The sequence below is a fragment of the Bos grunniens genome, chromosome 10 (assembly GCF_055505025.1).
Source record: "Bos grunniens cultivar Pamir isolate PY7600 chromosome 10, Bosgru_T2T1.0, whole genome shotgun sequence".
NCBI lineage: Eukaryota > Metazoa > Chordata > Mammalia > Artiodactyla > Bovidae > Bos > Bos grunniens.
The window spans coordinates 52142741-52160967 of record NC_141174.1 but is presented as its reverse complement, the minus strand read 5'-3'; the positions used below and the strand labels follow the sequence as shown (position 1 = coordinate 52160967).

Genomic DNA, 18227 nt, shown 5'->3' with positions numbered 1-18227 from the left:
GCAAGCGAATCTGGGTGGTGGGGTGGGACGGAGCAAGCATTGGGAGAACTTACTTCTTAAGTATATCCTATATGCAAAGCTCTTTATACTCATCTCATTCAATTCTAATAAACTATTTCTGTTATAGGTAAGAATGATGGAGTTCAGAAAGCTTAAGTTTTTTACAGTTACACGATTCAAAGCCCAAGTCTGTCTGACACCAAAGACTATATTCTTTTCAAAATTTCAAAAGATCAACTGTGTAGCCTGTGAATCTGTATAGGATACAGAGGAGAGAAATGAGATTGTGTCCAGAAGGCACAACCACAGAATTGATAACATTTATTTTTCTTAAAAGAAACATGTTTTGGACATAACTCATATTTCAAGGAAATGAGTGAAATCTATAACTGAGAGAAAATATTTCAACCTTAATACATCCAATATTGTGACATGTGAAGTCTTGAATAAGCAAGAAAATTTACTGTGTTTCCAGAGGTTTTGGAAGTTAAATTAGAAATCAGGATGCAGTAATAACCTAAATGGGAAAAGAACTTGAAAAAGAATAGATACATGTAATACACATAACTGAATCACTTTGCTGTACACCTGAAACTAACAGAACATTGAAAATCAACCATACTTCAATATAAAACAAAAATTTTAAAAAATCAAGATGCATTTTCTACAAAACTAAGTCATTCTCATTTATGAAAAACTAATAATGAAATGTCCACGGAGTCAACATTTTAATCTGTTACAGATGTTAATAGCATTTTTAAAACAGAGCTAGTTTCCTGTCAAATTGTTATGATTCAAATGATGAAACACGCTAGCAGCTAAAATTCACCAGATAAGAAAAATGCTTCAAGTATCACTTTATCACTTCCATATTGAGAAAAATGAACATTAGGAGTTGCTGACAAAAGAATTTTAAAGTATTTGGATAGCTATCACTGAAAGTTTCACTTTGACATAAAATGTAGCAGGATATGGAAGACACCAAAACAAAGCACAAGGTAAAATACTAAAAATTTCCTTCCATATTTGGTTCAACACTAATCACATTTTCCTGCAACTAACTGTAGTAGCTTAATAAGCTCCTACATAGTTCAGGTATATGCCACAAATACTCGCATAAAGTAAATTTTAAAGTAATGATAAGTCTATATTTTTAAAAATCAGTAGCAAATGTTAAACAAATCAACAATGTAGTTGTGCATCTAAATCTGATGTAATATAAAAAATAGAGAAATCTATATGTATTTGTGTTTTGGGGAGCATCAAGAGGACTCCATTGTATAGAATTCTCCCCATCTTATCCCTTGGCCTGGACCATTGGTTTTCCAGTGGTAAAGTCCTACATCTAGGCTACCAGAATATGGGCTACTAGCTCTTCTCCCCAGTAAGATGGCAAAGTTTCTCTTTCTCTCTCTCATTCTGTCTTGCCACCCCTCCCACAACCCTTCTACAACTGCTGCTAGTATTCTTATTAATTATATTATTTTATATCCAATTTTCTTAACCATAATCCACCCATGATCTCTAACACATACCATGCTGAAGCATGTTGATATTGACAATTACTCAGTGTAACATTTACTAATACAAAAAAAGGGCAAGTAGCCATAACTGAGTGAATACAAACAAAATTAGGCAAATGTCAACCTGAGTGAGATCACTGTTTTTGAATCCCATAATGTTCAATATAGGCAGTTTTATAAAAATGAATTATGAAACACAAAGACAATAGAAATATAAGTTATTTATTAATCAATCCACTTACAAAGCAGGTGGCTTAATGCAAGCTTATCGACATCTTCACATATGATCCATGGGAACATGTCTTCCACATACAGACAGTGATGTTACTGACTGATGCATTTGCAATCTGGGGCATATTAAGCATATTTAGACAAATAAAATTAGGCTATCCTGTATATGAAAGTATCTTGATAATATGCATCCTGAAGTGGATTAAAACTTTCTCCAAAAGAGAAATGTTAGTACATTAACTTAACTTTAATATTCTATATTATGCAGTAAATCTTAACTATAGAAATTAAAAATTTTAAATCAGTGATCGACTCTTGGTAATGTATGAAGTGGGAGTCTAAAACCAGAGCAACAGTAGGTTGACAGTATAATTTCTGCCTCACAGTATCTGCAGATTTACTGTTTTCAAGCTTAAAGAGAAATAAAACAAGAGACATGTAGATTCAGCTGACTTTATTTATCTTTAAACTAATAAAAATCCCTTTAAAAGTGATTCTGGGACCTTTAGAAGTTCTATGAATGCATAGATACCTGCCGATGACTGCAATTCTAAATCCTGACTAAATGTGTTTACAAAAATCAATGTAAGCAGATATCTTTACTATGCGTGCTTAGCAGAAGACTGAATGAAATTCTACATGTCTTCTTCAATTTCCCTAAAATTTTGTTAAATCTGCAAGTATATACAATCCAGCTAATTGAAATTAATATTTAGTGTTCATCAGAGCTGTTTCACAGCAGCAAAAATTGAATCTGGGAAATAAAGTCCTAAATGATGGAGGAAAAAGATAAATACAATAGGAACAGCAGTCTAAATGTATGGTATTAATATTCAACTCTATCTGCATTGTGCTAAAAGGAAAAGGATACACCAAGAAGAATTCTATTGATCACTCTGGTGATGTGAGTACCACCTGCATCTGATTGAAAATGGTTTGTATTCTGTTCCCGGTAATAAGGATGGTATTGAACTCAGAACTCCATATTGTAAATATACAGCAGCCATTTTGTCCTAATTAAGGAATGTCTTAATACACAATATTATCATTTTCTAGAGGATCTTTATACATTAAACTAAAGTACATGATTGATTAAATTAAACGTTAGTAATGGATAAAAAAATTCATAATTCTCAAGACCCGGTACTATGTAAAAAACAAAAAGACCACAAAATCCTACTTACTAAAGCAGCTAATCTTGCCTGCAAGTTCAGGGTCACAAGCCCATAATATGTGCAAAGAAATGCAATACAAGGAACCATGCAAAAATACAGTAAAATGATACAGGAAAAATGTCAAATCTAGAAAAAAAAAGCTTTTATAAATACATCAAAATCAACTGTATACATAAACTGTAGGTCTAGCATTAGTTGTACCATGTAGCAGAGCCAGCACTCTTAAGTTCAAGGCTTCCGAATCTGCGCAGGTAAGTCATGCCATCTTTGGTTGACTGCAGTACCAGGAGGGTGGGAATGAGAGGGAGGGTAAGAGTTCTGAAACATGGTGTCAACTTTCACTTGGCAGCTGGGCCTCAATGTCCACTCTGCAAATGGGGCACTTCTTATTGGTGATCAACCACTGGTCAACACACACTTGGTGGAAAAGGTGCATACAGGGAAGGCGTCTATTATAAGTAAACAAAACAAAAAGCAAAAGTTAATTTTATGACAAGTGCAGTGGCATTTAAACAAATGATACATGTAATACTTCAGTAATGGTCTGAAGTTACTAAACATTTTCTCTTCTGTTAAAAAAGAACAAAAAAACCCCTCCCTACTCAAGATTATATACCTACATTAAATTAATACTTTGGGCAATGTAATGTATTAATATATAATTAATCAAATTATATGAATTTGATTCTTTAGCTGTGACAGTTAATTATCTTGGTGATAATACAAGATAATTAACTGTCACAGCTAAAGAATCAAATTATATAAGACCTCAAGAATTTTAAGAACAACTACAGTAATAATTATTCCAGCTTTGTTTCTATACATGAGCTGCCAATGTATTGGAGTTGGCAATATGTTCCCCACAACATAATACTGTAAATATATTTTTAATATCAAATCACTGTATTTATGAAGCACTTCCCAAAAAATTCTCACTTAATTCTCTCTCAAAAGAATTCTGTAAACACACAGCAGCCATATCATACTAATTAAGGAATGTCTTAATATACAATATTATTTTCGGTCTAGAGGATCTCTTTAACACATCAAAGTGCATGATTGATTAAAGGTTATTAATATTGTTTCATGAGGTCATTTTCATGTTCTATCGTACTATGCTACTCTTTTAAAGGCAGATTAAACAGCTATGTTTGCTTTAGTACAGTACACTATCAATTAGAAATAGAGAAATAAATAAAGCTTCCATGCACTAACATGCTAATATCAAACCTAACGGTAGAATAAAGGTTACTGACTTAAGTGTCAATTTCAACTTCCACCACTGTTGAGTTGTTGTACATTTCAGATTTCATATTTTGTAAAAACAGCTAAAAAGAGGTGTTCTAATTACTCTCTGCACAGTATTGTCAATACTGTAAAAAACAATTATCTATATTTATAAATCTTCATTGGAAATACAGTGTTCAAACAACCTTCTATGTGATATAGTAGACAATAAAAGTTTATAACTTTTTTTTCTTAGTCAACTGACGAAATAGGATACAGTTGTTATATATGTTATAGAACTTGCTTCATATGGGATTATGTTACATTAGAAAAAACAGAATAGGAACAAAACAGTTACTTAACAGATTATAAAAAGAAAAGTCTAAAATATTTGGTTAGCATAATAACATTTTCTAAATCACATAGGTGCAAGAAGAAAACAGTCTACAAACTGAGAGGAAATTTTAGGACAAGATCACTTTACAAATGATGATGTAAAACAAACTGCATGGAGCTAATCTGGATCCCTCTCTTTAAGCTTTGGAGAAACATTAATATACATGTTTTGGCCTCCAAAGTCTCTCATCTCTCAAGTTCTCCATCCTATAAGATTCAAATAAGACAATACTGACCACAAAATCTCCCTGGCCAAGTCTTGGTGTGGCCCTAAAGCAGGTAGTATATTTCTCTTTGATGTTAATACAGAAACTTAATCTTTTCACTGTTTTATTCACTATTAGAAGACAATTCTACATATCAGAGACTGGTAACAGGGTATGCTAGGAGTAATCTTTATTTGGTTTCTGGTCTGCTTTATAATAAAACTCCTCTTATTCTGGCTGTGTTGCAGGTCTGTGGGAGATTAGTTCCCCGACCAAGGACTGAATCAGCACCCTCAGCAGCTCAAAGTGCAGAGTCTTAACTACTGGGCGACAAGAGAATTCCCTCAAATAAAATCTCTTGTCCAGTTTTGACAATGAATTTTAGATAATTAGTGTTTAGTTACCTCACATCTTCACCTTCCTCTAAAATAGACAAACAGATAGTACATTTTTCCTCTGTGTCTTCCTCAGTCCCTTCTTCCCCATCTTGTTTGCAGTGCAGTTTCCTCTGTGAGAACCAATCAGTTGTTACCTTGTTAGTAGAGATGACATTATTGAACAACTGAGTAAAGTTTGTGTTTATTTGAAAAACAAAACAAAACAAAACAAAACCATACATTCACCCACAACATATTTCCCAGATAAAACTGCCATGAATTAAAGGATGAATTAAGTGACTATTATCAATGAAGTGTTCTCGTAAGACCCTTAAATAATCAGCATCAAAATTAAAAGTAACAGATATTCATTAGTCTGAAATCTATCATTTCTAACCCAGTATATATAATCAGGATCATATACACTATTCTGTCCCATCATGAGGCACAGTCAGATAAACTTTGTTTCATTAATAAATGTTTCAGATAATGTTCAAAAATGAATGCCAGTTATAATATTTAGCTTAAACAGTTGAGAGGACTTACATTTAATGGTAATACCCCATTAATACTCTTAGGAAAAGGGTGAAAAATACAACGAACAGTCATTTTCAAACTTCATTAGTCTCTATAGTATAGAACGTTGTTTATTGAAAGAAATTTATTTAACATGCCTACTCCACATCTTCTAGATGTAACACTACATAAGGAATATAAGGGTAGAATATAAGAAATGTAGGTCAATTAAGTTCCCATCCAAACAACTGACTAGCTAAATTACGGTACCACTATAGGATGGAATTCTGTATAAGCTATTAATAAGAATATGGGTCATCTGTAGGTGCTGATATGGAATAAAAAGAAAATGGACAAAAACTGTATGCATATTATCTCCTTTGAGTTATTTTTAAAAGTGGAAGAAAAAATATATACATATGCACATTATTAAAAATACTTGGAAGATTACCTAAGAAATGTTTAAGCATGATTTTTCTTCTGGGAAGGAAAACTAGCATCTTTAGAGTAACAGACTTCAATTTATAGTTTTAGATTTTTTAACCATATGCATATATTGTTTTAATAATAAAAAAATGTAGCTGATAGACTCCATAAACTTGAAAAAAGTCCATGATATTAAATGTTATGCATTTCAACAATAATGTAGATGTTTCATAGAATAAATGCTTACCTTTTTGTATTTATGTGGATATGTACATCTTTCAATTGTCCCCTGGGATGCTCCACGATTGACATTTCCTAATCTTTCTTCTAAATGAATAAGTTCCTGAAGAAGAAGAAGAACTAGTATTAAAAGCCAGTATTATTATTCCTTGAACTGCACAGTCAGTATTGTAAAAGCAATAAAGTACCATATTTATAAACATGCAATGTAGAGTATTCAAAAACCCATATATGGTAAGGCAAATGGCTGTTTGTAACTATTTTTCAGCTAACTGAAGTGGTATGGCAAAGTTATCTTTGTAGACTAGAGCAGCGTATTACCACAGATCCTATGTAAGTCAGTAAGCATGTATGCATCTAGATGAAGTCACTGCAGGAAAATAGGGAAACAAGTCAAACAATAATTCTTGACTCCAACTTCCAAACTGACATGAAGAAACAAAACTTTAATCATATTTAAATGATCTGTTCTTCCAGAAAATTCAAAGATATTTAGCAAAAAACTGAGTTACTTAGGTTTCTTTTTCTATAGCAATGCTTCTCTAAAAACTAAGCTTAGTCAAAAAGCATTAGGCATTGATTATAGTAGAAAAAATATTTTAAAAACCTAAATGTTTTTCTAGAAGAATGGTTAAATAAATTATATTCACCTACCCAGGAGAATATCAGAACTATCAAAAACAATGTACTAGTCAAAAAACTGATAGTACTTATTTCCCAGATATATTGCAAAGAGTAGATTTATAGAAAAAATGTTATCACTAAATTCTAATGTATTACAAGTATCACTTGGGTTCAGTAAAGCATATACGTCTAGTTCATTTAAAAAATTTTAAACTTCTTATTTTGTATTGGGGTAGAGCCAATTAACAATGTTGTGATAGTTTCTAGTCAACAGCAAAGGGACTTGGTACATACAATACATGTATCCATTCTCCCTCACACTCCCCTCCCACCCAGGCTGCCATAAACATTGAGCACAGTTCCACGTACTGCATTTATTTAAAAAAAAAAAAAAAAAAAGCATTAAGGTTTTTCTCGCACATTTAATGGTATGGTTCTTTATCTGATATTTATATTTATTTAATAAATTCCTACATTCTTCTATTATTAGATATTTTCAATTACTCTTCTTCAATATTTGGGTAATTTCTGATGCTAAGATTAATATTACTAATAAATCTTTCTATAATAATCCCTAGAAGCAATATAGATGTGTTACTGCCTTTTGATCTTCAGTCACTGCAGCAATCCTATACTTGTAACTATTAATATTACACATACTGTCTTTTTGCAATACAGATACTATGGCAAATATCTTCATTAATGCTATTACGTACCTCAAAATTGCCCCTGAAAGGACCTCTGAATGATGTTCCATCCAAGCCTGATGAAATGTAACGAATGTGAGGATAGCCTGCCATGTCAGGAACCTATTTTAAGAGAACTGGTAAGCTAAACGAATTAAGAACAGGCTCAAGTTTTACTGCTACCATTGAATAATTCAGATACTCAATTTTCTCCATCTAGCTTCTCAAAAAAATCAACTTCAGGAAGTATACATAACTCCAAAAAAGGCATTCTGTTAACAGGTTCCTCTTCAAAAGTGATCTCATTTATAATAACTTTTAAATTATCATCAGAAGGAAAAAAACAGAAACAGCAGTTTCATGAGATAACAGATTCTCTTCTACTTGACTTATTTTGCACAAAGAATCCTAAGTAGAGAATACTCAAACCCAAGAATGATGCTCTTAGTAGCCTAAACATATACAGAGTAAAATTTTCATAAGATCTGGTCAATTTCATACAATATTGTAAAGTAATTAGTCCAATTAAAATAAATAAATTTATATTAAAAAAAAAAGGTGGTCAATTTCAGAGAGCTTTATTATACAGTATTAAGAAACAGAAATGCATACAATTTTCTAACAAAATTTAATTTCAGGATAAAAGTTTTATTTCCCTTTCTCTAACTCCCAAATAGCCAAAGGTACCTTTGGCTGCTCTTTTGGTTTGGTTCTATTAGTGAAAGGTTTAACAGTTTCTAATTTTTTATTAGCTAAGGTCAACCTTCACAATCTTATTTGTGAGCTCACCTACTTGACAGAATTTGTTTGTAACTCCAAAATCAATAGTTGTGCTCTCACAAGTCATTCACAGACCTGCACAGAGCAGCAAAAAAAATCTGAGTTACCCAGTATGTGCTCCCAGCTGAGGAAGAACAAGACCCTGCCCACTTGTTTCAGTTCTTACACTGTAAACAAGTGTCTTTTTTGCAATGTATTAAGTGCAATGTTTTTCACATTTTTGTACTTTTCAGAGGTCATTTTGTTGTTTAAACTGATCCTCAAACATAATGCTTAATTGTTAGCTAGGGTTCCTAAGTGCAAGAAGGCTGTGATGTGCCTTATGGAGAAAATACGTGTACATAAGCTTCATTCAGGCATGAGTTATGGTGTCATGAGCATGGCCATGTGCTCAATGTCAATGAATCAACAGTAAATATCAAATAAGGTGTCTCTAGACAGAAAAATACATTAAACAAGGTTATGCATTGGTTGTTGGACTGGAAGCTTGCAATAACCTAGGGCTGTATTTACCCTGCGAATAATGGTTCACTATCTATTTTACCAGCATTCACAGTAACTCTATAGTACATTAACTACCATGAATAACAAGAGCTGACCCTAGTGTTAGGAAAGGGATATTCTAAGACCATTCTTGCATTTTTATAAACAAATCTCCAGAATTATTTGGCTTCTACTAAATCATAATACACTTCTAGCATGTTTTACAGCTTTAAAAGACAGTTCACACATGGAAAAGAATTTAAAATAAGCAATAATTTTTACCCTTTCAATAGTCCATTATTTAAGTATCTGCAACTTTCCTTATAATCAAGATCAATAGTATCCAGCTCTAAGCAGATAACCTATCTTTCTACATATCTCCAAGAGAAATGAAAAAATCAGAAAGGAACCCCTGCCTTCCAAATTACTTAAACCTGCACGTCTCCTGTAACCCTCCCTAGCCTCCTTTCTCTAACTTTTAGGGATAAGCTTCCTCCTTCTCTTACCCAAAGGTGAGCTCTATCATTTGCTCCCCTTTTCTCTTGTTTCCCCAACCTGGACCATCCTTAACTGCTACCCACCCTTTTCCTGTATATCTTCAAACAAGTCCTCCCTAATGCTACCACTGTTTTGTCTTAAACCTGAAATTACCTTCAAGTTTCTCCAAACCCAGGTTCTCTCTTTAATCCTAATAGTGAGAGAGTGTTAGTCACTTAGTCATGTCCGACTCTTTGCCACCCCGTAGACTAGAGCCCGCCAGGCTCCTCTATTCATGGAACTCTTCAGGCAAAAATACTGGAGTGGGTACCCACTCCTTTCTCCAGGGGACTATACCTACCCAGGGATCAAACCTAGGTCTCTGGCATTGCAGGCAGATTCTTTACCATCTGAGCCACCAAGGAAGAATCAATCCTGGACCAAATGCCAATGCTATTTCCCACTTTCCCTTCACAGCCAAGTTTATAAGGCAAGTAGTTTATATTTAATCTCCACATATTTTAACTTTCCCTACCTTACTGTGATCTAAGAGGCACCCCAACCTCCATCCCTCACCATTACTGAAATCACTTTGACAAAAGCTGCCAAAAACCACTCTAATGCCAAATGCATTCAACATATTTCAAACTTTACTTTTTTGTGATGAAACACTACTGACCATATTATTTTGACATTATTCTAACTTTGTTTCTCCTCAATTACCCTAGCCAATTCTTGGAATTATTTGTTTGAAGTACACTTATTGTTGTTGTTTAGTTGCTAAGTTGTGTCTGATTCTTTTGTGACCACATGGACTGTAGCCCACCAGGTTCCTCTTACCACTGAGCCACCTAGGATGCCCTGAAATATAGTATTATCATTTAAATACAGTATTATTATTGGCCAAGGTTCTTTCAATCTCTCATCACCTTTGCACATTTTTCTTAGAAATCTAATCCTCTTCCATGGATTCATGTAATATGACAGACATATGACACATGTAATATTTTATATTGACAGATCACAACCTCTTTAACTCAAAGACCAGTTTATTCTTTGGAGATCCAGACCATAAACCCAACTTCCTACTGGACAGTCCACCCTGACACACATATATCTCAGATTCAGTATGTCCAAAATCTAACTCATTTAACCCCTTCCCTCGGAGAAGGCAATGGCACCCCACTCCAGTACTCTTGCCTGGAAAATCCCATGGACGGAGGAGCCTGGTAGGGTGCAGTCCATGGGGTCGCAAAGAGTCAGACAGGACTGCTCGACTTCACTTTCACTTTCATGCATTGGAGAAGGAAATGGCAACCCACTCCAGTGTTCTTGCCTGGAGAATCCCAGGGATGGGGGAGCCTGGTGGGCTGCCATCTGTGGGGTCGCACAGAGTTGGACACGACTGAAGCGACTTAGCAGCAGCAGCAGCAACCCCTTCCCTAAATCCTCATCTAATATTCTCCAAATTAGTGAACGGCAGCGCCATACACCTAACAACCAAAGTAGATATCTGGGAATCATCTTAAATATTACTCAAACAGAGCCCATCATTTTTAGGTCAACTGCCACTGCCCTTGTTCAAGCATTCATCAACTTTCATCTCTTCTACTATAATGTGTCCTTGCTTCCACCATGAAATCTATTTTCCACACAACTGAAGAGATGGTCTATTTAGGTACAATCTGATCAAGACATTCCTCTTTCAATGAAGCCTAAGTTCTAGTTTCTTGGCAGGGCACATATTTCATTGCTGAGTGACCTTCACCCCTAAGATCTAGAAACAGCAACTTGGATTTCCCTGTGCTTTTATGCTATTTGAAAGCTCTTTGCATGATGTAGCCACTTTAAGAGTACCATTCTCAATTCCAAAGCTTGCTTAGAAGTTGCATGTGTAACTTGGAAACCTTCTCTGCAATACTTCTACTCCTACAAAACTACTCACTTCTCTCTATAACACAATACGTATTATGTGAAAGGCAAACTCAATTTTTGCTGAATTTGCTCTTTAGAACTCAAACTGGTATCAACAAAATCTGAATCTGCTCAAATCAGTTACAGAGAATTAGTATAGTCTTTCTACTGATCAGAAAATAAAGTATGAATGCATCAGAACAGACCCATTACCATTTATGATGATAAAGCACATATCTCACTAAAAGTGGATAAAGATTATCATGTCGGTATAAAAGGAAAAAAATGTCATTTTTTACATCAAGAAGAATATATGTAACATTACAAACACATATTTTACTGTATCTAATACCTTCTTATAGCACAATTTAAATCTAATAATAATAATTCTAATCCTCTACTGAAACACCTATTAACAACTAATACATTAAAAATATTTCCAAAAAATAATTTAGAAAAGGAAGAACAGTTTTTGAAGGCAACTATGTCAGAATTTTGAAATCTTCCTATTTTACCATTAAAGGTAGAGCTCCTAACTGCAAGTGATGAAGCCGAGGTGGTGCATGGTAATGGGCCAAGTGAGGATGTAATGCTCCAGGTGTATAAGTAGCTGCAGTTACTCCAGCTTCAATTCCCAGTTCCCTGACAAAGGAGAACATTTTAAATGTTAGACATCCTTACAGTGTCTATTATCAACAGAAATGCAGAAGTATGTTTACATTTTTTAATGTCATCTGAAGATTCTTATCTTAGCTGAGTAAAAAGATAATTTAGCCCAAAAGATATACCTAATAATTTCAAGTTCATTTTAGAAACCAAAATTCAAAGGTTCAACTTTGTGACCATGAGGAGCAAGGCATTTGTATCCAGTTTCACACTTTACAAAGGAAGGACATATAATGAGTGGCCCTAAGGTTCCTTCCAATCTAAAAGTCTGATTTTTCATGAGAAGCACATACAATTGAGTTTACTTTTTTGGTTTATATGAATGTTGCTTCCAGGTCTTTTGTTTGTTGGATAGTGCCTCTGGATTGTTGGCATCAAGGATAATTCGAAGAGTAAACATTTCTATACCTTATAAAGCAAGGGTAAACAACATTTTAGAAAGTAAAACTGGTAAATATCAAATCTTCATTTATTTATTCTCATTTTATATTTTGTCTGAAAAGTCATTGTGGATCAAGATCTCAATAACTACCTACAGACAACAGATTCAGAAAGAAAATTAATGCAAATTTGCCTCCATTTCTCTAGGAAACAACTCAAGCCTGGAGAATCCAGGCTGGATCTCCCTTGTCAATAGCAGGGGTTAAGGGAGGTACAGCAAATGTGAGTACAAAGGTGGAGGTGCTGGATAAAGAAGATATGAAAAATTTAGGGTTTTTACTTTGATGGTCAATCTCTGAGAAACAACAACAACAAAAAAGTTCTACTCCAGTTTGACAGGGTTCCCTGCCCTAGAACTCAAGTTGCTACTCCTTCCTCCCCGAGTCTCTTATGACTCACCCAGAGACAGTGAGTCACAGCTAAGCTGGAATTCAGTTTCTCTGTATTATCCTTAAAAAAAAATTTATATATCTAGCTATTTGCTGTGCTAGGTCTTAGTTGCAACACTCAGGATCTTCAATCTTGTTGTGACATGTGGGATCTTTACTTTCGGAATGCGAACTCTTAGTTGCAGCATGTGAGATCTAGTTCCTTGACCAGGGATCGAACCCAGACTCCCTGCACTGAAAGTCCAGTCTCAGCCACTGGACCACCAGGCAAGTCCCCACATTACCCTTCCCCTACAAAGTATCTCTTCCAACCTTTTCTACCACAAGAAACTGATCACAGCCCTGAAATAAATAAGATACTGACCAGGCAGATCTCTCTGGAGCCTGTCGAGGATGTGAGGACATAGTCTGAGGCACATGAATATGATGCCCGTGACCATAATTTGGGTGCATCCTATGTGGATGGGGTGGGGGGCGTTCATGTGCCCGCCTGGAAACACAGAACACAAAAAGACCACTGGAAATAATTGAATAATTGGTTATTTCTTAATGTAGAAAAAAACAATCTAGTATTAATATTATAAACATCTATAGTCTTGAAATTAACTCTGTAACAATAAATTATAAAATGCAATATAAAATAACTTAATGATTAACAATAAATCAAGAAACCATAGTCCCACAAATTCTCACTACTCATTTATTTCAATGTCTCCAATCCAAATATCATCCAAGGGAAAAAACAGTATCTTTATAATCTTTATACGGCAGATATTTTAAATAGAATAACAGGAACTAAATGAAAATAAAATTTTAAAAATTAATACTCCAGCATATGCTATAGACACAAGGAAGTTGTTTTATATAAACATATAAAACAGAAGAAATGGAAACTATCTTGCTTCATCTTTTTGCTTTAATAATATTCATCCATTTTAATGGATAAAACTTCTAAGTAAAAAAAAACAAAAAAACTTCTAAGGAAAAAAATTTAACCTGTGCATTTTCTTCAAACACATGCAAATACATGTCAACACATCTGGGAAACTGGTATTACTTCTATTCACACTCTTTATTCATCAGTCCAGCTTACTCTATTTTCTCTTTCTAAAGTCTGTCAAATTTACAAATGCAAATGATAATAAAGTTCTAAACAAATGGCACTTGAGAGAAAACAGTTCTAGGGATTCATTTTTATAGTCTAATTCTTATTTTCTACTAGTTTCAAACACATATACTGATTTTTCATGTTTAACCTTAAGGATTCAGAACAAGTAATTTTCTAGATACTGGAAGATAGAAATATTAATTGGCAACTTTCTTTATAAAGAGTTACTATATTAAAATGACAGAAATAGTCACAGATTGTAAATATAACCTTAAATTATATAACTAAAGAAAGAAGTTAAACAAGAGCCAGATTATTGATTAAATCAAGAGTCTGCAAACATTCTGTAAGAGCCAAATACTTAATATTGCTTGCTCTATAGGCCACATGGTTTCTGTTGTAACTACTCAACTTGGTTTTTGTAGTGTAAAAGAAGCTACAGACAATATATAGATGAACCAGTGTAGCCATTTTCCTGCATAACTTTAATAGGCAAGCAGAATAAGACCAACAAAGTACACTGCCCCAAATTAGAACATCAGATCCTGAGTTTTGCAAAGAAAACAAAAAGTTCTTTTTGTTTTTATAGTCTTTTCATATGAAATAACCTTTTATAAAATTTTTATGTCTGCACCTACAACTCAGGATAAGACATTCTGGTTAGAAAAAAATTAATTTCCTAGTGAACTGAGGATTAAGTATAGCTATATCACTTCTGAAGACTTTACAATTTTAAAAGCCAATGGAAATAGAACAGAAAAGAATAAAGGGTGATTATCTTTTTAAAAATGTAAAACATACGTTGGATGCTGCATCATTCTCCTTCTTTGAACTTCCATCCTCTGCATCATTTCATGAGGATGCAGTCTTTGTGCTGGAGGTGCTGTGGCTGGAATATGGTGTGAAATTGGCTGGTGTGTGGGAGGAAGATGCTGAGGGATTGGCGCAGCTGTACTGGCTAAATGAGTTGGAGGTGGGGGTGCCACGGGGTGAGATGTTGCATGAGACGATATTTGAGAATGGAAAGCATGAACAGGATGAGGAATAACATAATCCACTTGAGGTGGAGGCTGAGTCTGAGGAGGAGGGTTTCCATGAGAGTGGGGGCAGGCAGAGGTTTGATGATGAAGTGGTCTTGTCAAAGAAGCATCTGTAAGAAAAGCACAAGCACCACAAGGTTAAACATATATTGCCATAATACATTCATGTTATACTTTACAAACATATTAGTGTATTTTTATTTTATAAATACTTTATCAATGCTTGAGTCTGCTTAGTCTTGTTTGGCAACCTGCTTTCTTCTTTGAGTAATCACAGGTATCTTCTCAAGTCCATATATATAGCTTTACTTCATTCACAGCATTTCATTACAGGAAGGCACCAAAATTTATTGAAGAAATCGCCATTGATAAAAACTGGAAGCAAACCAAAGCTGCAATAAACATCTCTGTGTATAATTCCTCTTGTGCTCTCTTTCATACATGCATGTACACGAGTGTCTGAACACAAAAGCACACATTCATACACACCACTCACAGAAAGTTTCTATAGCATAAATTCCTATAAGCAGTTCTGAGTCTGAAAGAATAATTTAAATTCAGATTATTGTTGTTGATCATGTCCGACTCTGTTATTCCATGGACTGCAGCACGCCACTCTTCTTTGTCCTTCACTATCTCCCAGAGTTTGCTGAAACTCATGTCCACTGAGTCAATGATGCCATTCAACCATTTCATCCTCTGTTGCACCCTTCTCCTCTTGCCCTCAATCTTTCCCAGCATCAGGGTCTTTTTCAGTGATTTGGCTCTTCACATCAGGTGGCCAAAATATTTGAGCTTCAGCATCAGTTCTTCCAATGATATTCAGGGTTGATTTCCTTTAGGATTGACTGGTTTGATATCCTTGCTGTCCAAGGGGCTGTCAGAATCTTCTCCAACATCACAGTTCAAAAGCATCAATTCTTCGGTGCTCAACCTTCTTCATGGTTCAACTCTCATATCCATACATGACTAATGGAAAAACCATAGCTTTGATTATATGGACCTTTGTCGGCAAAGTGATGTCTCTGCTTTTTAATATGCCGTCTAGGTTTGTCATAGCTATTATTACAAGGAGTAAGTGATTTTAATTCCTTGGCTGCAGTCACCATCAACAGCAATTTTGGAGCCCAAATAAAGTCTGTCACTGTTTCCATTTTTTCCCCCATCTATTTCCATGAAGTGATGTGACCAGATACCATGATCTTAGTTTTCTGAATGCTGAGTTTCAAGCCAGCTTTTTCACTCTCCTCTTTCACCTTCATCAAGAGGCTCTTTAGTTCCTCTTTGCTTTCTACCAATAAGGTGGTATCACCTGCATATCTGAGGTTATTGATATTTCTCTCAGCAATCTTGATTCCAGCTTGTGCTTCATCCAGCCCAGCATTTTGCATGATGTACTCTGCATATAAATAAGCAAGGTGATGATATACAACTTTGATGTATTTCTTTCCTAATTTTGAACCAGTTGTTCCTTGTAAGGTTCTAACTGTTGCTTCTTGACCTACATACAGGTTTCTCAGGTGGCAGGTAAGGTGGTCTGGTATTCCCATCTCTTTAAGAACTTTTCACAGTTTGTTGTGATCCACACAGTCACTTTCGTGTAGTCAATGAAGCAGATGTTTTTCTGGAATTCCCTTGCTTTTTCTAGGATCCAGAGGATGTTGGCCATTTGATCTAAATTCAGATACTAGTTGACAAAACATTGTTCTGAAAAGTTTACCATAATTAATTACCATCAACAGTACCTGAGAGTTCCTGACTAATTACACTGTCACATTTTTTACATGCTAATCAGAAAAAAATTTTGTATTCATTAATCAATTATATTTCTTTCCAGAATTATCTATTCTCATTCTTAGTTTATAATTCACCTTTTTCTTATTGATTTATAAGTATTCCTTGTATGGGAGCTTTGTCATAAGGTAGTACAAACATTTTTCCAAATTGTCTCCTGGTAATTTTACTCTGCCATAAGTATTTTGCTTTTGTAAAATCAAATGTATAAATTATATATTTATAAACACATAAATCATGTTTTCTTTCATCATTAATGGTTATAGAGCACTAAAGAGAGGAAAGGAACTTGCAAGTCCCAGGCATGCCTGTAAACATATATTTTCACCACTGCACCTCTCTCCCTGCCCCATGCTATTTTTCCTGTGCTACATATTAAATAGAGGGCATATTTGCTAGCAACTTGCCGTGAAAATCAGCCTTTATAAAGATGGTTTCACCCATTTCTTCAGTCTGAATCTTTATGTTGCAAAATGACTGTTGAAAGGTCCCTTAAAGGAATACTTCTCTCTCTAACTCTTAAGAGATAAGCATCAGTTTGAAGTCTAAAAGTAAGTTTGTCTCCTCCCTGGATTTCAGCCCTAATTTCATTTTATTTGTAAGATTTTCTTGGTAGCCTGGTATGGAGCCATAGCATTTCTCTAGTTTCATTACAGAAAGATTACCTTCAATTTTTAATTGCTTTGATTTGTGCAGCAGGGGTGAAAGGTAACCACAGACTCATTCAGCCATACTTCAAAGGAAAACTTGTTAGCATATATTTAAAGGAAACTTTCACTGAGCTCAATTTAAGTTGTGAGACATATTTTTAAACTAATTTTCTAAAAGTTGTATTTTCAAATCAGTGTTTTACTCTAAGAAGTCACAAAGCTCAGTATTTCTTAGTCATCAAAAAAGAAGCCACTAAGTTCTCTAACTGTTAACTATTCTTCCTCAAATTTAGAGCATTTTGCCCAGTTTCACAGCAAGGTTCTCTAACTCTATAAATTATTATACAAGAAATAATATTCACAAATATCACAAAATGCTAATGTTTTGCTTTGGAATGAATCAATTTATTTAATGCTTCATTAATCATTTTTCAACTTTACTGAGGTATAATTAACAATTAAAACAATATATCTGAAGTGTGTAACATGATAATTTGACATATTATACCATGTGAAATGATTACCACAATCAGTTTAATTAACATATACATCACCTCACACAGTTGCCAATTTTTGTGTGTGGTGAAAACTTCAGCCATCATTATAATGTACTGTTTATCTAAACAAAATAATTACTAATCATTGTATAAAGGTGATATATTCTGCATTCCCACAGACCATTTCCCTTCTTCTCTGTATTATGTGTTCTCGCCAGTAAAAATAAACAGACAAACAAAAATTGTTCTTGATATTGTTTCTTAAAAGTTTAGCATGTCACTTTAACCCAGCAATCTCAATCCTAGAAGTTACCCTACAGACTAGTAGAAAACTACAAATAATTTAAATGTTCATCAACTG

At 34.3% G+C, this 18227-nt stretch overlaps 1 protein-coding gene across 19 annotated transcripts in view; it reads right to left on the bottom strand.

Moving 5' to 3' along the window:
- Positions 1-1724: 1724 nt before the first annotated feature.
- RNF111 (ring finger protein 111) overlaps positions 1725-18227 on the bottom strand; it is a 96179-nt gene continuing 79676 nt past the window's right edge. For 5 of the 19 annotated variants that reach the window (XM_086321236.1, XM_086321239.1, XM_086321237.1 and 2 more), the window contains exons 8-14: positions 14687-15035; positions 13142-13294; positions 11797-11923; positions 7658-7750; positions 6325-6420; positions 5163-5290; positions 1725-3378 (exon numbers count right to left, since the gene is read on the bottom strand). In XM_086321236.1, coding sequence (XP_086177362.1) covers positions 3261-3378; positions 5163-5290; positions 6325-6420; positions 7658-7750; positions 11797-11923; positions 13142-13294; positions 14687-15035 — 1064 coding nt within the window. In that variant the 3' untranslated portion in view covers positions 1725-3260. The remainder of the gene's footprint in view (positions 3379-5162; positions 5291-6324; positions 6421-7657; positions 7751-11796; positions 11924-13141; positions 13295-14686; positions 15036-18227) is intronic. The other 14 variants (XM_086321241.1, XM_086321244.1, XM_086321250.1 and 11 more) reach the window with 3 other exon arrangements.